Source organism: Euleptes europaea, chromosome 12 (assembly GCF_029931775.1).
Source record: "Euleptes europaea isolate rEulEur1 chromosome 12, rEulEur1.hap1, whole genome shotgun sequence".
In the NCBI taxonomy this organism is placed as follows: Eukaryota; Metazoa; Chordata; class Lepidosauria; order Squamata; family Sphaerodactylidae; genus Euleptes; species Euleptes europaea.
Window position 1 is genome coordinate 36,143,979 of NC_079323.1, and position 27,653 is coordinate 36,171,631.

Consider the following 27,653-nt stretch of genomic DNA (forward strand, 5'->3'; position numbering starts at 1 on the left):
CTTTAAAGACCACTGGGGATCTGTTCTAGTTGGATTCTTAGGCATTAAGCATATAAAACATCTTTTGATTTCAATCAGCATGTACTTGTGGCTGCCCCATCACTTATCTTCCCTCTATGCCAACTACTACACATTCATTTAGGATACAATTACCTAGCCTCATGAAAAATATTGGGCAGCGTTGCCACTAATGTAAAGAATTAAAAATTCACCATGCAGAAGAATATACGAGCAAAAAACACACACAAAACCCTCCGGTTGTAATATAGATCTCCAAACAGTCATCTGGTAGAAAGCCTTCTTTCTTGACAACTCCTGTTGTCTGTGTACACCCATAAACAGGATGAATTCTGAAAATGATTTGTTCTTGCCAGTAAGCTGTAATATGAGGCTTGTTTCTGGCTTGTTGTATTGAAATCTGGCAAGAATGCAACTAAAAAAGACATTAAGGATTTACCTTACATGCTAAAATGTAGCATTTAACTCTTTTCATCCTTTGATCCATTAGTCCTTGTTGTTCCAGCCAGGCTATGTTGTAGCCCTGATGTGGATTTCCTCAGGCTATGCCATATACAAATGGGGGGACTATAACATCAAGAAATGTACATCTTGTTTGCAGATAGGTTAAAAAGGTTGCAAGCCTGTTTTTACAAAATCTAGTGCATGCTGTCATGTGTTATGAAAGTTTCCTCCCTCTCCTTTCTTCCTATATCCAGCATATGACAGAATGACCATACCAATCCACACTCACACACAGAGGACCACCTCAATCAAAGTGCCCTACCATTCGCTTAATCTTTCATTCTTCACCTGGTATTCCTCTTTCTTACAGCCTTGCTTCTCTTTAATGACAATTCTTGCCTCATCTCTTTCTCCTGGCAATACTGATTTGTCGATGTGTTATATATGTGGGAAAAGGACAGAAAATTCCATTTGATTATTTTCCTGTTCCTTTCATGTAAAAATAAAAGAGCGTTGAGTTTAGTTGAGAAGATCCCATTTGTGACAAACAAGGAAGATGCAATAAATGTCCGTCAACAGCCTTCCATCTCATTTCTTTGTGCCATTTTATAAATAGCTAATCAGTGGAAGACATAATAAGTTTATGCTGAGACAGCAGGACAAGATAAATGCAGTGTGTCAACTCCCAGCTTGAAAATTAATAATAGTTTATTATAGCATCTTAAATTAAATAGAAGAATGCAACTTTAACATTCAGTCCATGTTAAAGGAATTTTAATTGAGAAATTAAAATTTACTGCTTTCATTTAATATAAACAACAGAAGTAATGCCAAATGTGATTCTGTAGTTTCCATATACTTTCATAGTGGTTATCCGCTGCAGGAGGATAACCATCAATATGCTGTTCACAGTTCTAAAAACATCTATATATGTGCTTTCAAAATTTAATTTTGGCACCGTGGAAACAAATCATATGTCCAATTAAATTAAATGAAAATGTACAGCTGAGATTCAGTCATTAATAGGACATGCCAAAGAAAGAAAAAATGGTAAAACTTAAAAGTAGCAAGAAAGAAGTAATGGACAGTAGAAAAGTTCAAGGTAATCCAGTAAATGTTCTGCTGAAAAAACACCAGTATACATGCCTTGGTGCAACCTATGAATCTTTACATTCTTAATCCAATAAATTTGCAGAGAAATTCCTTGAATATATTGCAGAGTTTGTCAACTCCATGCACACTACCAGTTGTGGTGGAATCATCCCCCAGTTGCTTCCAGCTAGCCAATACCCACGTTGTTAGACCTTAATGGATGTTTGCCCATCCAGCATCATTTCACCACCCTCAATAGAAAATCCTTTTATCTCTTGCCACCATCAGAAGCTTATATAGCTATGTATAGTCCTTTGGAAACTAAGCCATCTCCTTTTTGATTCTTTAAAAATTGTTCTTCAAAGAAAGACTTACCGAACTTTCCTATTTCAATTAATCCTTCAAGTAAGGACAGTTGTCATAAACTGTCATAAACTAAGGTTCTTTTAATTCATTGTATATAGTCATTCATTGTCCAGCATCCTGTTTCATACAGCAGCCAACGAGTTGCCAAAAGCAGGGGACAGAAGCCAAGGCCTTCCCCTGGTGTTGCCTTCTAGCACTAGGTTTCAGAAGATTGCAGTTTTTTAGTGGTTCAGAGTAAAACAGATTCCGCCATCAGAAAAAAATAAGGGAGAAGAGAGAGGATTTCTGTTCAGAACCTTAACTACTTGTAAGTACTACTTGTAAAGGGCTTGGAATATCAGTCTCTTTTTGCTTGGGCTCCTCAGCACAAGATGGATGTAAACTATCAAGTGTCATATACTGGTTTGTATCTTTGGATTCCTGATATGTAACTAAAAATATTCATTTAAAAATGGGTCTGTGCACATAACAAAATCACTAGAGAGTAACTGACGTAATGAAAATCTACTCTTATCTGAGGATTTGGTTGTTGCAAGAATAATGCAGGAAGATGTACAATATCTGCAAATCCTATAATAATGGCATGGTAGGATTCATTACAATCCACCCCCGGCAATTGATTCATCGCGGAAGCACAAAGTGAACACTGGGGGGTTACTTACCTCATGTTAGATTGTACTATTATGTTTTATTTATTTCACTTATTTATTTATAACATTGCTGCCTTTCCACCCAAATAGGGCCCTCAAAGTGGCGTTCATCAAAGCATTAAAACAGCATTTCAAATAAGATATACATAAAATATTTAAACGATTTAATAAAAATATATAGACGTACAAACCCGCATAACGCAGCCAGAGAGGGGAGCCAATAAGAGTTACTAGGGGGGTGCGTGTGTGTGTAAAGTGCCTTCAAGTCGCAGCCGACTTATGGCAACCCCTTTTGGGGTTTTCATGGCAAGAGACTAACAGAGGTGGTTTGCCAGTGCCTTCCTCTGCACAGCAACCCTGGTATTCCTTGGTGGTCTCCCATCCAAATACTAACCAGGGCGGACCCTGCTTAGCTTCTGAAATCTGATGAGATCAGGCTAGCCTGGGCCATCCAGGTCAGGGCAGGGGTACACCAAACAAAACATTGCAGCAATCTAATATAGTGTTACCAGGGCATGCACCACAATGGCAAGATCTTTCTCACCCAGGAAGGGCCACAGCTGGCTCACCAGCCAAAGCTGGTAAAAGGCAACCCCAGAAGACTGCCCCAAAGGATACCTATATCAAAAGGAGAATTAACAGGGATGCAGTCTCCTGGTCCATCTCCCAGTACAGTTCATCTACCAGGGCACAAAGTCAATTTCAATCCCATGACCAGGCCTGAAACTAGAGTAGAATTGATCCAAACAATCTGCTTGATTCAAAAATTGCTGAAGTTGCCCAGCCATCACTTGTTCAATCACCTTGCTCAAGAATGGTACATTTGAGACTAGGCTGTCATTATTCAACTCTCTGGGATCCAGAGTATGTTTCAAAGCAAGGGTGAACATCCTGGCTCTTGGGGGGGCATTTAATGTCTCCTAGACCCGCTGGTGGCGAAGAGGGACCTGGCAACCCTACCAGTCTCCCAGTCTCCCCTTGCCAGGTACAAGCAGCCAGGCGTGGCAAGGCTTGTACAAGCAGGTGGTAGGTTTCAAACTTTTAAGAATCCTGTCTGCTTCCTCCTACTGGATTAACTGAAAGGTGTCCCAAACAACTGGACAAATTGGCACCCTGGGACCATCTGATCCTGTTGTAAAGTCCAAGTAGGAGCAGATACGAGAAACTTCATCCGCAAAGTGTTCAGCAAGATTATTGTAGAAGGCTGCAGAGCAGGCCAACCCCCCATGTAGGCCAGAACCCAATAAGCCCCTGACCACCCAAAAGAGTCCTGTGGGTTACTGTGTGGATGCAGCGGTGGCAGAGAAATATTGCTTCTTTGGTGCCATCATTGCCTTGGAGGAGACTTTAAAATAAGCTCTACTCCTTGATGGATTCATCCCAAGTTTATGTATTCAGGTTAGGTTTTGTTGCAAATTGGTTCATACAGAAATTACTGTTGTAGGGTAAAATTGAGGTGGAAGTTTGTATGTTGCAACGAAACGAGAAATGGTATTAATAGCCGTAATTAACTATCCATAATGAGCATTATCATGGATATGAAGCGGTGTGTTGCAGGAAAATACACACAGTATGTGAACCCTGTCATAAAAAGAGCTGTACATTACACTCAGGAAAGGAGCTGGTGACCAAAGTGTGAGAACTAGAGGGATCATGTGCCATATGACTAGTTTGTAATCAGGGAGCGAAGAGATTTCTATCCGTTTGTTTGTGAAAAGTGCTAAATCACGGAGGGACAGGAGAGAGGAAATTGTTATGCTGTGCGAAAGCTGAAGAACCACTTTTCTTAAGTCCTTGTCACTTTAGGCTCATTCTTTGGAGGAAGAATATGGCAAAGTAACATCATGCCCAGTTTAGATTGGCTAGCTGTTCTCTTTTGGGTTATTTTTTAGTATTTTGCCTGCTTCTAGTTATATGCTGGTATTTCCCCATTTTTCCTGTGTTGGCTTTTCTGTAGGATGTATGCTAGTTAATAAAAGCCTTTTCTTATATGGTGGTCTTACTACATTGAACTTCTTTCTCAGGTTCTTAACTCACTTGGATATGCTTATACACACACACAAATCCCACCTTTCTGGTGACTGAGAAGGATTTTGGGGAGAAGAGAACTTGGGATACCTTGAATGGTTGGCAGCCTAAAGATATGATATGTCTGTCTTCCTCTGTCTTTATTGTCTGCTAAGGGTGAAGACTTTTTTTTTATTGGGGTACCCCCAGTAAAACTCTTATTGACCCTTCTCCCTGGTTGTATGTTTAAAAAGGTAAAGGTCCCCTGTGCAAGCACCAGGTCATTCCTGACCCATGGGGTGATGTCACATCCCGACGTTTCCAAGGCAGACTTTGTTTGCGGGGTGGTTTGCCAGTGCCTTCCCAAGGCGTCTTCCCTTTATCCCCAGCTAGCTGGGTATTCATTTGTACGTTTATTTGTATGGTTGTATGATTATTTGTAGGTTTATATGTTTTTATTGTACCCTTAGATATTAATATACATTTCAGTGCTATTTAAATGTTTAAATATTTGATGCTTGCCACCTTGGGGACCCTATTTGAGTTGAAAGGCAGCATATACATGTTTTAAATAGTTAAACAAATAAAGGGGTGAGGCACTCAGAGGGGGGAATATAATTGCTTTATATATGATTTTTCCTCTTTGATTTCTATCTTTTATAATGTGGAATGTTATATATCACTTAAGTGATATTTGCCTGTTTACTTTTGCTGACTGTGATGTTGATGATATAGTGATATCTAAGTTACCAGTAAGATGTTTGTGGGGAGGGAGTGTTACACCACCCTTCTTTCAATATTTCCAAGTAAAAAAAAAAAAGCAGAGTAATTGATTTGTTTCAATATAAACACATTCTATTAAAATCCAAAGCTAAGTTTGAAGTTTTAATTATATTGGCTATGTCAATGGTTCTCTGCAGAGAATATATCAATGTATATTAAAACTAAATTTACAAGGACAGATACTGAATCTTTTATTACTAGAAAGAAATGGGAATGTAATTTGGAAAATGTATCCAGATATTTAATAAATGTAAATAGGAAAGAAAGCTGTTATAAACTTCATTTCCAATGTTATATAGCCTCTCTTTGACTGAAACATTGGCTTTGTAAAGTGGCAAATACAGAACCTTTCCATGTTCTCTAGAAAAGAGAACACTTAACTGAATTAAATCAACAACAATAATATTTTGGATATTAGATAAATGACTACTTAAAATATACCACGCCCCCCCCCTCAAAAAGACATATTAAATTATGTGTCAGAAATGTGTTACAAATAATTAGATTTACAGCCCAAGCCAAAGGGGTGGGGGTTAGGTAGGCAATAACTGGGAACAGCGCAGCCACCTCCCGAGAGGCTTCCCAGCTGGTAAAAGCAGGAATAAAAACGCCTAAAATAAAATCCCGGTGAAACTTCTCTATGGAGTTTCACAGGGCTACACCAGATATTTTGCTGGAATAGCGCTGCTGCAATGTAAAGGGGCATTCCTGGGTGGGAAGGGGTTTGGAGGCTGACTAATGTCATCTCCACTACTGAGAACACCCTGGGAATGCCCCCCCTTGACGAGGGTTGTCAGATCCCTCTTCACCATTGATGGGAGACTTTTGGGCCAGAGCCTGAGGAGGGCGGGCTTTGGAGAGGGACGTCAGTGCCATAGAGTCCAATTGCCAAAGCAGCCATTTTCTCCAGGTGAACTGATCTCTATTGGCTGGAGATCAGTTGTAATAGCAGATCTCCTACTAGTACCTGGAGGTTGGAAACCCTACCCTTGATGCCGGCATGGCCTCTTGGGGAAGCAGCTCTGGTACCTGAGGCCCACGCCGCTGCGCCGTTCCCAGGGGCTGGCGTAAGTCTTCCTGTCTGGTATCCATGCCACTTTGCATGGCGCAAGTGGCACAGATGCCGGCGTAGGGGGCATCCAGCTCCTATGCGGCTCCGGGCCCCACCCTTAGGATTGCGTGGTTAATGGACCGGTTCTTCTGTAACACCCACTAGAATAGTTGTAACTCCATTTGGAAAGGCGTAATACCTCCACCTTTAATAGATCAGTATAAAAGAATTTGCACTGCAGCATTTTTGATGAGATCAACATATTATAGGAAGGCAAAACTTGTAGAGAAATTGACTGTATACATAACATATTGGAATGAGAAGTTTTAATGGTAACATATATCCATATGATATGTTTTCTCTTTAATAATTACCAGAACACTCTTACGTCTGTGTTCAAATCCATATGCTAAATTACTTAAAATCTCTGTGTGGGTTGGTAAGTCTACAGGAGGCTCCCTAATTCACATATTTTCCTCTCTGCATCCCTCATCATACCTGTTTAAATTTCTGCCATTAGGTTATAATAAAGAAAGGAGGAGGCAGGAAAAGAGTTCCAACTAAAGATGTCCTGCTGTCTTCATTTTGTATCAACATATAGACAACTTCCTACAGAATCTCATTTGCCTCTAAATGAGAAATAACTCTCCGTGGCAACTGTAACACCACAAGGCATCATCTCTTCAGTCATTACTGTTCCTACTGTTAATTGACCTGGTTCTTTTAAAACTTTTAACAGCTGCACTCTGTGATATTGACAAAAAGCTTTTACATTCATTTCAGGGTGGGTTTAAAAAAAATAAAATTGTGTACTGCACCAGGAAGCCCGTATTTCCTCTATCACTCATTCCACTTTGCTTCAGCAAACAGCCTGTTCTCCACTTTAAAACAGAATGCAATTATTTCCATTATTTTAAAAATCACTTCTTCCACAGTGATGGCCAAATGTAGGCAAAAAGTGTAGATATGCAGATATGCATACGTCTGCTGTCTCCCTAAGGTTTAGTAGGGAAAAGCAGAGGAAAAGATTTCCTTTTCTGCTCACAGCACATTCTGAACTGAGTAGTAAAATATTTACATCGAGTAAGCAAGCCATTTAGCCTTTTCTTGCCCTAGTTAATCCTGACTAGGAAAACAAATTCAGATTTAAATGCTGGCCTACTGGCACTTTTAAAAATGGGCACTGTAGATAAGCAACCTTTTAAAAAAGAGCATGAATCAAATGTCAGAATTGTTGGTTAATTAAGCTCTAATATACTTTCCCCAATACAGCAGCTAACAGATGATTAGCAGAGAAGGCTGCAGAAAGAAAAAGAGAAACAGTACAAATAAGCAAAACATACCATTCTCTACTCACGAGGTAAAGCTGTTGGAATACAAAAGATGACCCAAACTAAATTTGTTCTCTGAACAGCTAGTGAATAGTAAAAGAAGAACAGTTGCTTTTTCTACTGCACTTTCCTCTACTGAAAGGAGTCTCAAAGCGGCGTACAATCACCTTCCCTTCCCCTCCCCACAACAGACACCTAGTGAGGTAGGTGGGGCTGAGAGACTTCAGAGAGAACTGTGACTAGCCCATGGTCACCTAGCGGGCTTCATGTGGAGGAGTGGGGAAACAAACCTGGTTCACAGATTAGAGTCCCACTCTTAACCACTACACCATGTAGAGTTCACCCACTCTTATCCACTACACCATTCTGGCTCTCAATAGATGCTTTGATTTTATTTTAGAATTTATGTAAATAGGAAGGAGGCATCCATAATATATTTTAAATACCTTTTTTAACTGCCTTTCTGCCTCATATTAACTAATGTCACAATTTTGTTCCTTTCTCAGTCTTGATGCATGATACATTTTATTGAACAACTTAGAATATGCCTTGATCTGGATGTCAGTTGTAACACAGGGACACCAGAAGAAAGGCCTAATATACCACCTGGAACTATTTATCGATCATTTTGACCCTGATTTGGTGATGGACATCAACAATATCCTGGGATCGGCGAAGGCCACCACTTGTACTCTGGATCCTTGCCCATCCTAGCTGCTGAAATCATATAAAGACCACATCAACAAACCCTTAGTATTCATTATAAATCAATCATGAACTCAGGGCACCTTCCCTCAACACTCAAAGAGGTAGTTATCCATCTGCTACTTTAAAAAAGAAACATTCCTACTAGGCTTGTAAATAATGGTAAACCCTAGCCAAAAATAAAGCTGAAAATCACCATTTCGGCTTATTTTCGGCTTGGGTTTACCGGGGGAGGGGGGATGCGGGACTCAGCTGAGGCGAATAGGTGATTCCTGGTTTTCTGGTTTGGCAGGGGGCATTTTTTGAGGTAGGGTCCCCAAATTTACAGCATAGCTTGAAGGGACTCTCCTTGCACAACCCCCGAAGTTTGGTGACGATTGGGTAAGGGGGTCTGATTTTATGGGGTCTGGAAGTGGTTGCCCCCCTCCATAGACAAACATTGTTAAACAAATTAAATCTAAACCCTGAAAAGACTGAGATAATGCTGGTTGGGAAGGTGGAGATCTTGAAGGACATTGTGCTCCCCACTTTTGATAGACTCCAGCTGATCCCTGCTGACTCATTTAAGAGCCTTGGGTTATACTGGACCCAGTGTTATTGCTGCAGAAGCAAGTTAATGCAGCTGCAAAAGAGGACTTCCTTCCAACTCAGCCTAGCCTGAAAGATGATCCCTTACCTTGATATGGCTGGTCTAGCCACCTGGATCCATGCCACAGTGACATCAAAACAAACTACAATAATGCACTGTACATTGGTCTCCTCTCAAAATCAATTTGGAATCTCCAGTTGGTGCAGAATGCTGTGGATTGGCTATTAGCTAGCTGGAGTACACATATTAGTCCCATTCTGCAGTCACTCCACTGGCTGCCCATCAGTTATTGGGCTCAATTTAAGGTATTGGCCACCACATACCCAGTCCTTCATGGCCTTGGACCCTCATATCTACTATACTGCCCCTCTCTCTATGCACTGCCATGACTGAGCAAGGTCTCCTGCAGGTACCAACCTGCAAATGGGCAAAACCAATAACTGCTGATACACGTGCCTTATCCATTGTGGCCCCCACCTTATGAAATGGCCTGCCTGAAGAGGTCAGGATGGCTCCCACTCTCCTGGCTTTCTGCAAACTATGCAAAACTTAATTATTCCAGAGGGCTTTTTGATGTAGACAATAGAGTGGCACTGTACTAAATGATTCTCTAAGTTACTTGGATAAATTATTAGGGACTGTGGTCTATACTATTGTGATTAGCTTGCTGAAACTAGGGTCCTACTATGTAATGTTTGCATCATTTAATGTATCATCTTTATATTTATGCTTTGCTTTGGTTCTGTTTTTAGATCTCCAATTGATTGTACAACCGTAATCCTATGTATTTATTGGATATCCCATCTTGTCGATTGTATCGACTCACTCTGTGTAGTCTGCCTTGAGTCCAAGGGAGAAATAACATAAATAAATAAACTGTTCTTCTTGTGGATCTTGAATGGCAGCTATTTGGGGAGGGGACTAGGCCTTCCGCTCCCCCTTGAATCAGCTGTGCTTCTGGAAAGCAACAACCAGGCTTAGAACTTTGTGGGCAGATTATTAACTAATATTTTATGCATATTAGATTAATCCACTGAGTATAGAAAGAGCCCTGCCTGCGTAGTCTTTGGGTGGTCCCATTTTGCTGTCCTAGGGTTGCCAACCTCCAGGTATTAGCTGGAGACCTCCCACTATTACAACTGATCTCCAGCTGATAGAGATCAGTTCACCTGGAGAAAATGGTCGCTTTGGCCATTGGACTCTATGGTGTTGAAGTCCCTCCCCAAGCCCCACCCTCCTCAGGCTCCGCCCCAAAAATATCCAGGCATTTCCCAACCTGGAGCTGGCAACCCTATGCTGCCCTGCTGGTAGGTAAGTAAGTAAAGGTCCCCTGTGCAAGCACCGGGTCATTCCTGACACATGGGGTGATGTCACATCCTGATGTTTCCTAGGCAGACTTTGTTTGCGGGGTGGTTTGCCAGTGCCTTCCCCAGTCATCTTCCCTTTACCCCTAGCAAGCTGGGTACTCGTTTCACCGACCTCGGAAGGATGGAAGGCTGAGTCAACCTTGAGCCGGCTACCTGAAACCGACTTTCGGGATCGAACTCAGGTCGTGAGCAGAGCTTTTGACTGCAGTACTGCAGCTTAACACTCTGCGCCATGGGGCTCCTCGGAAGGTACAAGGCCATTAACTTTGCTATTAGGCATGATTGGCCTTTGCATAGAATGTGACAAACCTATTGCTTCCACTTGTTTTTCATGGATTTTTTTTTTGTCCCCACTGTGTTATAATTGTTGGTGGGTGGATGTAAAGCTTACACCACACCGCATTTGTTTGTCTTTAAAATGTCAGAGAACTTCTCGCTTTTGTCTCCGTAGATTTACTTGCTCACAGTAACCTAGCAATCTGGTTGTATTCGAGTGTAGGGAGACATAGTAAGAAACAGAAAACATTTCTACTTGCTTTCAAGCTGAACTGAAAATTTCTACTTTGCTATTTTTGTTTGTTTCAAATCAAGCAGGATCTTTCTTTTTCATGAACAACCTCTAGGGAAAGCATAGCCTGAACATCGCGGGCCGAATGCTCCCCCGAAAGGAGCTTCATTCACATTCCTAGAGCTGTATGTGTTGAATGTTTGGTAGTGCACACTTGTTACCATAACAACTTGGAGGAGTTAAAATATGTCATTAGAAATAAAGGAAAAAGATCAACAAGGAAACTTCTATGAGGACAGTTTTTTTTTCCCACCATGACATGTAGTGTACATTAGCAGAAGAGCAAACAACTCTCCTTTCTTTATCAGGTGTAAAACAATACTATGTCTCTGACCGGAGTTTGTTCTAGTGAAACTCTCAGATTTCCCTGATCATATTTTTTGCCTGGAAGAGCAAGAGCAAGTTTTTTTATTATTATTCAGAAGCAAAATGGCTTTACAGAGTTTTCTTGGCACGGTATCAAAAACTTTTTTAAAAATTTCAAGCGCAAAATTAAAATGCCATTCTTCCTGCTCTTTCACAATACAGCTTATTGATGTTAGGCAAAGGACTTCGTTCCTCTGGATTTGGGGGAGGGGTATCTTGTCTGAAACTCAATCTATAAATCTTAATATTAATTCTTTATGTAACTTTAGAAAAAAACATTTCTTTAGCACCATCTAGTGGTCTAAATATTGCGTTCTTCAAATTAGAAGAGAACTGTTCTGCTCTGTGGAAAGGGATTTTAGCTCCAGGTTTTTTTGAGGGGGGTGGTTGGTTTTGTTTTTGTTAAAGATTGGAACTTGACAAAGCTTTCAGTGCATCACTTCTCCCATGCTGGACAGGATTGTCAATTACTTATTTTAGATTAAAAAGGTGATCATAAAATGGAAGTGCAACCCATAAGCAGAAAAGCGTTAGCTTACTAAACAGTGTTTCAGAAACCAGCCCAGCACAGACTATTTTAGAGTAAATTAATGCAACATACAAAAAGGTAGAGAGCATGCTTTTTTTAAAAAAAATGGTAATTTGTGTGGGTGCATGGCTTTCGGGTAATGATATGACAAAGAACATAGCATATTCCTAGTTTTGTATGTAAAATATTGCCTAAAGGGGTAAAGGTAGTCCCCATGGGGGGGATGTTACATCACAAAATTTACTAGGCAGACTATATTTATGGAGTAGTTTTCCAGTGCCTTCCCCAGTCATCTTCCCTTTACCCCCAGCAAGCTGGGTACTCATTTTACCGACCTCGGAAGGATGGAAGACTGAGTCAACCTTGAGCCGGCTACCTGAAACCATCTTCCGTTGGGATCGAACTCAGGTCGTGAGCAGAGCTTTTGACTGCAGTACTGCAGCTTTCCACTCTACGCCAATGGGGCTCTTAAAATATTGCCTAGTAATGGTGAAATAAGATGACAGAAAGGTAGAATGAAATAGGAAGGGCTGGGGAAGCTTCTTGCTGGTACTTTGTGGACTGATCTACATATTCATCCATAGTTTTGCACAACTGTTTATAGCCTATGCAGTTATATAGGTTATAAGAACATGCAGCAGTTGGGGCAGAGCCAACATGTTCAATCCTGCCCTTCCCTGCCTAATTTCAAATTACATTTCTCCTCCCAGTGAGTCCCACTCCCAAATTCTGAACCTCAGGATAATGATGCTCGTGAATAGCATGGGGACTGATGAAGGTTGCCAACTCTAGGTTGGGGGATTCCTAGAGATTTGGGGGTGGAGCCTGGGCATGGCGGGGTTTGAGGAGGAGAAGGGCCTCAGTGGCTATAATGCCATTCAGCATGCCCTGACCTGGATAACCCAGGCTAGCCCGATCTCATCAGATCTCGTAAACTAAGCTGGGTTGGCCCTGGCTAGTATTTGAATGGGAGACCACCAAGGAATGCTGGGTACCCAAGGTTGGGTGAAAAGAAAATATATATAAATCTATGTATAAATACTGAAAGTATAATTTATTAGAAGCGCTATATAAAAGTTAAAATTATTTAAAAGCATTAAAATAGCACAATGGCATTTCCTGAGGTTGATAACTATAACCACATACCAAACGCATTTCAGTCTATGGGGCCTTCATCAGTGGTTAATTAAAACCCTTTGTAAACCTGCACACATTTACAGAAATACATTAATGAATACAAATACAAACAGTTCAAACCCAACCAAGCATGTGTATATGTTGTAAATTCTATTCTCAATTACTCAAGCATCTGGTATAATAGGTTCTTGTTGTAATACTGGTTAATATAAGTCTCTCAAATACTATGTGTGCAGGTATCAACCTAGTAAAGCAGTGTTTTTAGGTTGGGCTTTATTCCCCTCCTTTTTTCCTCCCAGACCACCAAGGAATACCAGGATCATGACGCAGAGGAAGGCAATGGCAAACCACCTCTGAATGACTCTTGCTTTGAAAATCCTATGGGGTCGCCATAAGTCAGCTGTGATTTGACAGTACTTTCTACCACCATACCCTCCAGAGCAGCCATTCTTTCCAGGGAAACTGATTTCAGTAGTGTGGAGATCAGTTGTAATCCCAGGAGATCTCCAGATTGGCAATTCTAGGATTGGTGGAGGTCTGCAGCGGAAGGGAAATTGGCAAATAGCACCCCACTCCTCTGCCAACTGAAGTTCCATTCCATTAATATGAGAGTCTTTACATTGGTCAAATAGTTGCATTGGATATTAGCCTTAAAAAAAAATGAAGCCCTGGTTGTTGTCAGTCTGAAACTTAAATGCTAAACATAATGCTTTTTTTCTCATCATGGATTGTATTGTACTTGTTTATATACATTTTTTTAATTAAAATATTTATATGCTGTTTTCCCAAGTCACTCGAAACAGTAGAACAGAATAGTAACTCAAATTTCTTCGGCAACATTTACAATTGGATAAGCACATCTGGAAGTATAAGACAAAAATGAGTACACTTTTTAATCTCCCCAATGTTTAAAAAAATAAAATGGGGACACTTATTTCACATGGGTAAGTGCCACATCAGCTTGCTGGGGGTAAAGGGAAAATGACTGGGGAAGGCACTGGCAAACCACCCCGCAAACAAAGTCTGCCTTGGAAGCGTCGCGATGTGACGTCACCCTATGGGTCAGGAATGACCCGGTGCTTGCACAGGGGACCTTTACCTTTAAGTGCCACATAACTAGAGACTGTCAAATGGTTAGAACATAAGAACATAAGAAAGGCCCTGCTGGATCAGACCAAGGCCCATCAAGTCCAGCAGTCTGTTCACACAGTGGCCAAACAGGTGCCTCTAGGAAGCCACAAACAAGACGACTGCAGCAGCATCACCCTGCTGAAAAAATATACCACATGCAAAATAACTTATCATTTCAAGGGGGAAAGGGTCTCGGTACCATTCTCATTTATTTTGAATTAATTGATCCACATGAAATATCATCCTCTAGATCTATTACTCGTAATCCCAAACACAACACCCTTGTTTTCATATAGATGCAGTGGTCCAAGCATTGTAGAAATCCATTAAAATGTTTTGGTACTGTTCTTACAGTGTTCTCTAATTTATTTCTTTTGTTATAGCGATAGTAATCTGTATTTTCACATTCATTAATGTAGGGTGAAATGCTCTCATGACCAAAGTGTCTTACAGAGTATGGGAGAGCTATATTTCTCTGTGTAGATAAAGGTTACCGTGTTCCAAAGAGGAAACAAACTGTTCTGTAATCAATTGCCTTGAGTGTTCAAGTAAGACCTTGCGTAGGATGTATTTATGGATCATCTCAGAACTGATTTAGGCAATATAACAAATTCATGATCTTTCCGTATGATAATGTTACCACCAAATAAAATAACAAACTGGATTTTTTTCCTGAGGTGGGGACTATTCATGTTAGGTTATCCAGGAAAAAGAAAGTTAAGGGAACTCAGTAGGGTTGCCAGGTCCCTCTTCACCACCGGCGACAGGTTTTTGGGGTGGAGCCTGAGGAGGGTGGGGTTTGGGGAGGGGAAGGACTTCAATGCCATAGAGTCCAGTGGCCAAAGCGGCCATTTTCTCCAGGGGAACTGATTTATATCGGCTGGAGATCAGTTGTAATAGCGGGAGATCTCCAGCTACTACCTGGAGGTTCACAGCTCTACAACTCAGAGTTCTGACAATCCTTCTCAGTGGTCACTCTATACCTGTAAAATCCCTTCCTTGAGGAAATGCATTTCTATTACTTATGGGTAATAAAGTCTTGTTTTAAAGAAGGCTTTTGAGTCTTGTTTTGGCTAAGGCTGTTACTGCACTTGTATTCCCAGCGATGTATTAAGAGTTTGAAAATGTTATAAAAAATACTGTTTGCATTTTCTTTAGCCCCTTTAGCTGTGAAGACGTCTTCCAACCATTTATAAGCCGTGGTATCCAAAAACCCTTTTAAAGCGATGTTTTTTATAACATTTTCAAACTCTTCAAACGCTGGGAATTCAAAGTGCGATAACCCCCTAACACACTCTTTGTTCCTTTTATGAATAATATTGTAGCTGGTAGCTGTGTTAAAATTCATTGTTAGTTTTATTGTTAATTTATTTGAAAACCTATTGTTATCTGCTCTGGAAATTTATAATGGAAAAGTGAAAGCCTTTTTTTTTAAGTTATTCTTGTTCCATGACCTTTACAAGTCCAGTTCCTATTCTGTCCTTGTTACTAACAGTGCAACACTTTCCTGGGAATAAACCCCTTTGAATACACCAGAAAAGACTGATCTCCAAGATACCACTTTCTTGCTAGTAGAATGATCAAACAACTACCCAGACTACTCTCATCATTTTTTTTCATTTCAATTGTTCCTTTAACACAGTCTGTAATCAAATATTTCTATGCTACTGCATCCATTCATTGACAGTGCTATTTGCAATATAACTAGGGTTGCCAGCCTCCAGGTCATAGCTGGAGATCTCCTGGGATTACAACTGATCTCCAGCCGATAGATCAGTTCCCCTTGAGAAAATGGCTGCTTTGGCAATTGGACTCGATGGCATTGAAATCCCTCCCCTCCCCCAAACCCCGCCCTCCTCAGGCTCCGCCCCAAAATCTCCAGGTATTTCCCAAACTAGAGCTGGCAACTCTAAATATAACATACTTTAAATACACTTCATGCCGTTCAGTTAACTACAGTGCAGTCTGAATCAGTGCACAGGGACTGCTGAAGGATTTGTTAGTAACACAAGATGGGTGGGCTGTATAAATGAAAGTTGAATTGGCATAGAGTGCGTGATAGATTCAGAAGAAGCCAAATAGATTTCTTTTTGTTGGATTCTGCATTCTGCCTTGTATTGCAAAATGTGGAGGTCATAATGTTTTGTGGAATTACAAAGTTTAGAAAGCATTAGGTATTGACCCAAACTTGAATTACCCCTTTAAATACATGCATAGACATTTCCAAGAGAATCAGTATAATACATCAAAAACTTTAAAATATGCTTTTTTCTAGTTTTATTCTTTCAGTATAAATTTACCTGATTTTAAAAATGAATGTTTCAACTGTGTAAATAAGTAGGAATTTTAAATACAATGCACTCAATATTCCTTTCTCTTTTTTAATAGGCCTTGGATTATACACAGTAAATACTGTATATGGAGATACCATTATTTTGCCTTGCCGTATAGAGGTTCCTGATGATCTTATGTTTGGAAAATGGAAATATGTAAGTATCAATATGTCTAATTATCAGCATGGCACAATCTGTGGATTCTTAAATCCAGAACGGACAAGACAGATGTTTCTACAAACTTGGAGGGGGGGAAGATTCGCAGGAAATAAAATATTTTTTTTTAAAAATGGGGTGGGTTAAAAACTGAATAGTACCTGTACCTTTAAGAAACTAATACCCTCTCAATGCCCATTGTGCAAGGCAGCCACCACACTATTGCTGGTTGGAGCCTTGGTTTCTGTCAGTTAAAGGCAGGGGGAGGGGGGCAAGGTGCTTTCTATGGCTGTTGTGGCCTTTGAGGGAGGATTTGCCAGGCCTTGCACCAGCCACCAGACAACTTGATAGCACACAGCTTTCATGACTCTCCCAGGACAAGCTGTTTGTTACTGTTCCATCCCTCCAAAGTCAATGTGGTGTAGTGGGTAGATTTTCAGACTAGGATCTCAGAGATCCAGGTTCAAATACCGGTCTACTGTGGAAGCTCACTGGATGATCATGAGGCAGTTACACATTTTCAACCTAAGCTACTGCACAGGGTTGTTGTGAGGATAGCATGTTGGAGAGGAGAACAATGTAAGCTGCTTTGGGTCCCAATTGTGGAGAAAGATAGGGTATAAATGAAGTAAATAAACAATAAATATAGCGGAAGTTGGAAGGTACATATAAGGTAGGGTGGTTGGTATGTGGGAAGGAGAGAAGGATGCAGGGAAGGGTGAGGATATGGGGGTTTCCAGGAGGTGGGAAAAGAAGAAATAGGAAGAGAATACAGGACAAAGTGAGGTGTCCCCCCCCCCTACAAGTCCTGTGCCTGAGCCCTGTAGCAGACACTATGCAGGTGAGCCATAGTTTTCCTGGGTGCCAGGAGGAGGGAAAGCTGAATGGGGGACAGATAAAAATAGGTTGGCTGGTGGGAAGGAAGAAGGGAAGGAAGCAAAAACAGGAAAGCATTTATAAAAGAAGGAAAAGAGGAAATAGTGGGGAAGGAGAAAACGAGATGCCTGCTGTAAGTCCTTGCAGGTCCACCACTTATAATATATCATTGCTGCTCCTGCCAGAACATTTTTGTGAGAAAATATTCTTCAGTTTCATACCGGTCAAAATATGTCTTGTGTAGTAACAAATGTTGTACTGAAACATATTAGTTATTTATTTTTATTTTATTATAAGAAATTCCGATTTGCAGATTTGTATTTGCACTTGCTATACTGGTTCCAGAAAATGAGAAATAGTATTTTGGACTAGAATTCTATATACCTTGTTCAGAAGCAATTGTGCTCTCTCTATCAGTTTGTGTCTCTCTCTCAGAATACATAACCTTTCCTAGTTCGTTTTACATTGTCATGATCTACGAGAGTTTACTGAATATTAAATATTCCATGAAGGCAATTTAGACAGAATTTCCCTATGATGTTTAATTATATAACAGGTTTCCCTAGAAGCACGTATAAAACACCCAGAAACGGAAACAATAATGGATGTTATATTCATGAACAGGATCTCTGGATGTTTTCCCATAGTGAAAGTAAATTTAATTTAGTATAGAGTGGGTAGGTATAGTACATTCAATCCCAGATTTTATTTTAATGTTTAATTTTCCTAACAAATAACAATACATAAACATAGGCAGCACTGTGGTTTACTCATAATGAAAACATTATTTTAGTCTGAGCTTGTGCATTTCCTCTCCTATGTGCAGCTGAGATTAAAGACTTCCTCTTTAGAACTAACCACTGTCAAAGTAGGGGTATTTAAAAACATTTCTTAACTACCTGTTGTTTTGCTCACCAGCACCTGATCACTGGCAGAAGTGTGGGGGGAGATGGCAGAAATGGGGGGGGATTGGGTCATGTGCCGACATCACTTCCAGTGAAAACCAGAAGCGAAGTCATGGATGCTGTATAATTTTCTAGACACTCTGGCCTTTCCATAGAGTTTTGGTAAACTGTAGAGCATCCCTTGATGTCACTTCCAGTTTTTCCAGTCATCATGGCTCCACAGTATGATAACATTTTCATGGCAGATCTAGAACAGCATTTTCTGAACTCCTACCCATTGGCACCTCTCCTTTACTTGAGATTCATTGATGACATTTTCTTTGTCTGGACTCATAGCAAAGAAGTCCTCGAAAGATTTCACCAGGCTTTCGACAACTTCCACCCCACCATCAATCTAACTATGAATTACTCTGAACAAGAAATAAACTTCCTGGACACCACAGTACAGATAGACGAGGAACACACAAGCACCACATTATACAGTAAACCGACAGATCACCAAACGTATCTGCATGCCTCCTGCTACCACCCCAACCATATCAAACAGTCCATTGTCTGTAGCCAAGCCCTATGCTATAGTCACATCTGCTCCAACCCCTCAGACAAAGATACTCACTTGAAGAACCTACAACAAGCATTTTTGAAAGTATAATATCCTGCTGATATGGCAAGAAAGATTATTGGAAAGGCCAGAATGATACCCAGCAACCTCAGCCATACTATCTCAAATTCATACTCTTGCTCATCTTCTAATTCTAATTTTAACCTTTCAGGGCAATCAGTTGCTAATTTAAGAGTAGCAGTTCTCTTTCAAAGGAAGATTAGAGAGACTGCTGAATTACAACTAATAATGAAGCTCAAGACAATGCATTCTCCTGGATTGAATAGAGACCTGGGATTCCTGTCTCATTACCAATGCTGATTTCTCCACACCTACTACCACTCAGCATATCTCACCAAAGTCAATCACACCTGCTATTGTTATTTACCTGCTATTGACATTTACATACTATTGCCATTGGGTGTCTGAATTCACCCTTCTGTTCTTAAGGATAGATGGAATCACATTCTAGCTGTATCTGAAAAAGTGAGATGTGACTCACAAAGCTCATACCCTGCCAGAAATTGTGTTCATCTTTAAGGTGCTACTGACTCTTGCTCTTTTCTACCAGTTTTCATTGTAAGTTACATCAGTGTGCAGATGTGATGCTTTCACACTCGTCCCCACTTCCTAATTGTTCCCAGGGATTGTCAGCGGTGGCAACCCTAAACTAGGAATCTGAGCCAGACTCAGGCTTGGATCTTATGCAGTGCTTACAGATTATTTAATTATTTAACCATAATTCCATTTGCATACTGGATTTGTTGATACAGGATCAGTTGTGTGCACTATTGTTTGCAGAAGGAAGGAAGGAAGGAAGGAAGGAAGGAAGGAAGGAAGGAAGGAAGGAAGGAAGGAAGGCACTAAGCTACTAAACTCCTGCAGCACTGTAACAGAAGAGGAAGAAGAGCTGGTTTTTCTACCCCGCTTTTCTCTACCATAAGGAGTCTCAAAGCAGCTTACGATTGCTTCCCCCACACACAATAGGTACCTTGTGAGGTAGGTGAGACAGAGAGTTCTGAGAGAACTGTGACAAGCCCAAGGTCACCCAGCAGGCTTGATGTGGGGAATCAACCCCATTCTCCTTTTTAGAGTCCTCTGCTCTTAACCACTACACCACACTGGCTCAGTGAAATCCATTTGCACAGTGTTAAAAGTGTAAGCAGAATGATACTGTAGGATCCATGCCCTACATTGTAATTTAAAATCCTGGTTTATAGATGAGCAAAAAGCTAGCGTGGTGTAGTGGTTAAGAGCAGTGGACTCTAATCTGGAGAACCGGGTTTGATTCCCCACTCCTTCACATGAGTGGCGGACTCTAATCTGGTGAACCAGGTTGGTTTCCCCACTCTTACACATGAAGCCAGCTGGGTGACCTTGGGCTAGTCACAGCTCTCTCAGCCCCACCTACTTCACAGGGTGTCTGTTGTGGTGAGCGGAAGGGAAGGAGATTGTAAGCCAGTTTGATTCTCCTTAAAAGGTAGAGAAAATTGGCATATAAAAACCAACTTTTCTTCTTCTTCCACATTAAAAAACAAGCAAACATTCAGGTGAGACATCACAACCAGTTGCAATAACATCAAAGACTTCCTAAACCCAAAATTACACATGAGGGGAGAAGGAAGTACATGAGACTAAGTATAAATCATGCTTATGCGTATCTCAAATGAAACAGTTTGTTCATGACATCTGAATATATACAGTGACTCAAAATGGTCCAGACTGTAGAGCATGAAATGCAGGCTACATGTAGTCCATACTTCTTCTGCATCATTTTAGAATTACAATTAATCCCATTCCTTTAAAAAAACACCTCTGGAGAGGTATATAAAGTAGCAAGTAATATCAATACCAATCACAACTACAATATCTATTCAGAGCTATGTTGCATTAATATATTTGAAGTCATGCCCTTTTGGGAGGGGGGAATCAGCTTGAGTTAAATGTCGAAATGCATGAACATGCAAGTGTTGGGGTTTTTTAGGGTTTACCTATATTCAAGAAGTTAAAGTTTTTTCCCCTCCCTGAACTCTTTGTTCAAAAGATGTTTTGCCAAATTTTGTTTGACCTAAAATATTATTGGTTTACAACTGTCATTTTGCACATTCCAATCAAATAAAATTTCCCGATGTGTAAACTGTATCTGCAAGAGTTTGTGGATGATGACAAATTGCATTCCTTAAAACCTAGCACTTCCAGTCTATTGAATCCCTATATCTTGGAACTGTTATCTCCTAATTTATGACCATTCCATAACTTTAGCCAGTCATCAGCATAAGAAAAAAATCACTGGCCAGCAGAGGTGTATGTTAGAAAACAAGCGATTTAATCTCAAAATGCTGAAGAACAGACATCAATATTGATGTCTGTTTTTTCTGTCAACACCCATTTTTAAATTGATGCTCTTCTTATTCCAAAATTTGCCAATAATATCACACACTAAATACTTTGATACTTGGAGGAAAGACATTTCAAATTTCATCTGGCAAGGGAAAAAACCAAGGATTGCTTATAAATATTTGGTGGATCTAAAAACTAGAGGAGGTTTAGCACTACCTAATTTTCAACTTTACGCTGAAGCGGTAGCTTTAGTATGGCTAAAAGACTGGATGAGTTTGTCAAATACACATTTGCTAGACTTGGAAGGTTATAATAACTTAAGCGGATGGCATGGCTACTTATGGTATGATAAAATTAAGTTACAAGCAACATTTCGTAATCATATAATCAGGTCCTCTTTACTCCATATCTGGATGAGATATAAACACATTTTGGAACCAGTAACACCGATGTGGATATCGTCTCAAGAAATGTTAACATTGCGCCCACTTAGACCAGACAAATTTATTACCTATCAAGATTTAATTAATTGGGATGGAAAGAAATGCTCATTAAAAGACTTTCAACTTCTTAAGGATGATCTACAATGGCTCCAATATTATCAAATTAAATCAGTTTTTGTACAAGATGTTAAAAATGGATTTTCTAAAGAAAAATCCTCTCTTCAAAAGATCCTATTGGACAACAATACAAAACTGATTTCTAAAATGTATAATCTCCTTTTAACAATATATTGTGAGCAGGATACGATTAAACCAACTATGATCGACTGGGCTCAAAATGTGGGACACGATATTGCTTTAAATAAATGGGAACGACTATGGTCTAAAGACCTAAAAGGAATAAAAGCACAGTCAGTGAGAGAAAACATTTATAAAATGATGTATAGATGGTATCTAACACCCAAGAAGATTGCAAAGATTTATAAAACAATGTCCCCTATCTGCTGGAAATGTAACAAGGAAATTGGTACCTTTTATCATATGTGGTGGACCTGTGATAAAGCTAAAGACTTTTGGGACATGATCTACAATGAATTGAGACTAATACTACAAAAAAATACACCCAAAATACCAGAAATGATGTTATTGAGTATGATTCCTGATGACTTATCAACACAAAGAACTTTTTTGATTTATGCCACAACAGCTGCGAGACTGCTTTATGCAGCGAAATGGAAAGGGACTGAAATTCCCGAGAAAAAAGACTGGATTGTTAAAATGTTTGAAGTGGCAGAAATGGCAAAACTCATAGCTATCTTAAATGAAGAAAATGATGTTCAGTTTTTGGGGGAATGGGAGGCGTGGATGAATTATTGTGAATATGAGTTAAAATTGGGAAGAATGGAAGAATATTTTCTAATCTGATCCAGAGGATTCTTTTGTTTTTTTTTTATAATGAATAAGCATAATTATATTTACTAACAGACTATGTTTTTAAAAAAAATTTAAATGGTATTAATAGATTATTAAGATTAGATCAACTATGACGGGATGAATTTTTTATTAAGAGGCAGATAGAGGTGAAGGGGAAGTCATAAATTTTCCAAAATTTTCTTTTTTTTTCTTTATATATTGTATGGAATTATAACAACACTAAGTCAGAATTGAAATTTTATATTGTTATAGATGTTGTTTATTGCAATGGAAAATTTGTAATATAAAACCCAATAAAATTTATTAAAAAAAAAAACACCCATTTTTAAATTGAACGTCTTCAATAGCGCTAATATCCCACAATTTAAAAGAAACCGCTCAAATCATCAAATCATTAAAGTTGGAACTGAACTGGTGAAAAAGTTCAATTATTTTACATTGTATTTAAACATGTTGGTAATGTATATTGTATAACTTTTTTAAAAAAACTATTAAATGGGCAAGCAACACTTAAAATAGGCCTTTGTATATTCCTACTCTCCTTTCTTTTTCATTCTAGGAAATTGCAAACAAGGCTCCAGTATTTATTGCTTTCAGATCTGCCACCAAAAAAAGTGTACAGTATGATGATGTACCAGAATATAAAGGCCGATTAACTCTTTTGGAAAATTATACTTTATCAATAAGTAATGCAAGAATTGGTGATGAAAAGAGATTTGTATGCATGCTGGTAACAGAGGACAATGTCTTTGAAGAGCCTACAATAGTCAAAGTCTTCAGTAAGTACCAACTACTAAAACAACTAAACAATATTGATGACTAGTGTGTGTCCCTTCACATAGAGAATTCTTATTAAGTGACAGAAGGAAAGCATTATTCAGTTCAGTTAGGCAATCTGCCATAAATAAAAGAACTAATTTGTGTGCATATATTTGTATTAGTGGATGTGGAGTAATCTGTGTGTAAAAATGGACGTCAAACAGCAGCTTCTAGGAAGACAGATGTGAAGAAGTATAATACTAGTTTTTGTATGCATATCTTTTGTATTAATATGAAATATATAAAAATGCTTAATTGTTGGGTACTAATTGTCAGGTACTAAACCAAGGAACAGCTATCAGAAGCTTAAAAAGGAAGATTTGGGGACTTCCTTGCAGTCTAAGCTTTTGAGGCTGCCAGACTTACAGCCTATGCCTGAACTTTTGGTGGCTGGGGACGACGGGGAGGAAGTACTGCTGTGTCTCCTCCTAAGCCGTTCCACGGCCTTTGAGAGCTCGAAAAAAGGATTTAAAAGCCTTTTTTCTTTTAAAATGGGCCTTTTTGCACCATTGAAAATAGCGAGGTTGCGCCTGCTGAAAAGCAGGTGCAGCCTCGCTCTTTTTCCCCGCCAGCATATCTGGAGCGAAAGGGGATGGGAGGGGACCCCTCGGAATGCCCCGGGAAAGCCCCCGGGATGCTGGGACACCCCCCAGAATGCCAGTGTGGGCCTTTACGCCAGTGGGACACCGGCGGAAGGCCCCATCGGCATCGCGGGGTGGAGCTACCACCAGGAGACCAGCGTCCAAGCTTCCCCGCCAGCATTGGGGCCACTTACGGTGGCATAAGTAGCTTTGATGCCGGCGTGGGGGGCTCCTATGCCGGTGCAGCCCCTTCCTAGCCTCCTGAGGACTTTTGTCCTCAGAAGTCAGGAATGTGCTGCTATAAACACAATTCCTTCCTTATGGAAGTAAGAAGAATCAGTGACAAGTATTTTTGAGATTTAAGCTTTTGAGAGTCAAAGCTCCCTTCGTTTTAGAAGGCTTATATCCCAAAATTCTTGCTGGTCTCTAAGGCGCGACTGGACTTAAATCTAGCCATTCTACTGCAGACCAACGCAGCTACCCTCTAAAACAAGCATTTCTTACTAATAGAGATAATGTAATTCAGATAATGACTTTATTTTAAGCAACAAATCGAGATGAATACAATGCAATTTGTATATTTCTAGCACCAATATGTATCCTGGTTTGGATCACATGAGTCAGTTTTTGGTTACAAATTAACATTACGTATATGCGCTTGCTAGAAACAATAAAGTCAAAGAAGAATAATTTGTAAATAACTCATGAGAAATATATTCATAAGCAAGAAACCTGAACAATGCTTTCTGTTGACCAGCATCTATTTGTATTTACTGAAGTGTGCAGTGGAAAAGTCTTCTCTTTAACTAGCTAAAAGAATAGTTGAAGGACAATAAGCAATAGACTTTCCCAAATACACCTGTGATCAATGACCCAAGAAAAGCATTTTAGTTCCTTCACAAAGAACCTTTGTAAGAACGTATAGAATTTCTCTCTTTAGCAAACAGTATCCTCAACAAAGTAAACATTGATTATACAGACAATAGGATTATGTGTGCTAACTCCAACTTGCACATCCTGTAAGTCTTTTCTGACAGGCTTTTGCTAGCTTTTAGGTCAAACTCAGGTCAGCTAAATCAGGAGATTTCAGGCCTTTAATAAAATATAATCATGAATCTAAAAGGGATACGAATTCAGATCCAAATTTCACAGCAGCTTAATCTACTATAACCTCTGAACGGAATCTTGCATAGAGAAGAAATATAGACTTAATAGAGAAAGATAATTTAAGTGCATCATCTGTGCAAGTTTCCCTTCCTGTATCACAGAGGAGCCATGGGTTTTTCGTGCATCTTGTTGTGAGCATTTCTGGTAACATAGGAAAATGTGGCTTAGGTAGGAAATTATATGGATTCACATACACCTCCTTCTATAGCCATTGATATTTCCTTGCCCTTTGTAGTAACAATTTTTTGGTCTGGTAAAATCTTTTCAAGGAAACTGAAAAATAAATTCATTCCCTTCCATTCCCAGGTTTAGCTCTGGAATTAAATGAAGAGCTGTGCTCACAGGGTCAGGAAAATGCCAGATGATCATATGACTGCATTGTTATGGTTATCAAGTGCCAGTTCAAGGTTATCATAACATTATTTCATATAATATTATTTTATGGTATACATGAATAGTAATAATGAAAGTTCAGTGTACTGGCACAGTGAAGAAATACTATGAATGGATAATTTAGCTGAGGTAGCAAAAATACCAGAAGCTCTTACCAACTGGAATTTTCTGAATTTAAGCATATGAAACCAGGCAATCAGAACCTTTGCATTTAAATCAATTTTCACAATAAAAAGGGGGGAAATCTGTAAACTCTATATGGTTACTTAATGAAGGGTATAAAGTATATCTATTAATGAAGCTTATACTTGTTTTTGCCTATATCTGAAAATGAGATATGTCCCTGGAGACAGGCGTGAACCACCAAGTTCTGAGGAGCATGTAGATTCCCAAGTCTTGAACTAAAGGGGTGGCATTGTCAAATAGCATGCTGTGTTGGTTTGTGGAACAGTTAGTACCTGCTCGTAGCATTCATTGGATTATTCGGGTATCATGGTCAGCCAGCTTTCTTAGCAATCCTTGTCAACAACTATCTGTGTCTTCCAAAGTGTATACTCCTTATGTTCATTCTTATCACCTTGCCCTGTTAGTTAAAGACTCAGAGAACTATTCTTACAGGCTTCCCGGCACTGTAATCTTCTAAACCAAGAGTTAAGTAGCTTGTAGAAATTTCTAACAGTTCTAATCTAAGGCTATTAACTTCTTGAGTTTAAGTATATTGCTACTTCAGTAGATGTGCCTCTGTAAAGAGGTTAGTCTTCCACATGATCCAAGGTACACTTTTAATATAACAGCTCAATGCCAACTATGTTTGTTCAGAAATAAGTCCTAATGATTTCAGTGGGTCATGCTGTCAAGTAATTGTGCTTTAGGAATGCAGCCAAAGAATATATTAAGTAGCTGGTGATTCTCCGCAGCATTACCTCTTTTAACCCTGTATAGATAAGGTTGTCCAGCAGGAGCCATGAGGCATTTACAAATCCAGTCTCCACTGAGACCATTTTCAGAAATGATGCTGATACTAGGTTTTGTACTTCCTACATTTGTAAATTGAATGGAGACCTACATTGAAGTAAAATACATTTGAGTGGTAACAGCACAACTTGATGTGACAAGTAGCAGTGGGAAATGCCAAAACAAGGAAAGAAATAAACATCTCGAAAAGAAAAGGACAATAATATTGTAGTACTGTTCCTAGATATATACATTTCTCTGTCATATATCTATATCCAGGCTTGGTCCCACCATGCAGATTGCAACACCTGCACCATGGGTCCATGTACAGATAGGAAAGTTTTAATCTGAAAACTGTTTTTAAAAAGCATGGTGAGGGAAAACCACAAAGTAGTAGCAGGTTCTATCTGCACACATATAGATGTTTTGTTTTTTAAAAAATGGCAGATCTAGCAACACAAGACACAATGGGGGGAAATTAAAAACAGAAAGAAGGAAAATAAAATGACCATATGGTTATTACAGTGTCTTGGGGAGGGGGGCAGAAAACGGAGCAATTATACAGGTTGAGGAGAAAGTTAGAAATGGGGGGATGTTGGGGAGAAGTTAAATACAGTTTTACAGGTTGAGAGTTAAATGGGGATTGGGAGTGTGGGGATTGGGGAGAAAGGAACGGCCAAAGTAAAGAGAGCAGGAACTAGTTGGGTGAATGGAATTTTCTCCCTTCCACACACAAGTTGTCTTTGTCTTGTTTGTGTAATATTTCACTATGCATAATAAGGAGAGGTAGTGATGTTAGTTTTTTGCAGCAAAAATAAACAGAAGTGTTGTGACACCTTAAAGATAATACATTCCATCCTCACTAACACTCCACACTAAACAGACTGTTTGCATCTTTTTATATAACTTTGTATTACTGTCCAACAAAAGCTTATGCTAGAATAAAAATGTGTCGCTCTTTAAGGTGCCAAATATATATATACATGTGTGTGTGTGTGTGTGTACAGCCACCATTAAC

At 39.5% G+C, this 27,653-nt stretch overlaps 1 protein-coding gene across 1 annotated transcript in view; it reads left to right on the forward strand.

Annotated features, from left to right (window-relative positions):
- The window catches only part of ALCAM (activated leukocyte cell adhesion molecule), a 172,202-nt gene that overhangs the window by 94,629 nt on the left and 49,920 nt on the right, over nt 1-27,653 (forward strand). The window contains exons 2-3 of the mRNA XM_056858330.1: nt 16,523-16,623; nt 23,281-23,500. Of these exons, the coding sequence (XP_056714308.1) occupies nt 16,603-16,623; nt 23,281-23,500 (241 nt within the window). The 5' untranslated portion in view covers nt 16,523-16,602. The remainder of the gene's footprint in view (nt 1-16,522; nt 16,624-23,280; nt 23,501-27,653) is intronic.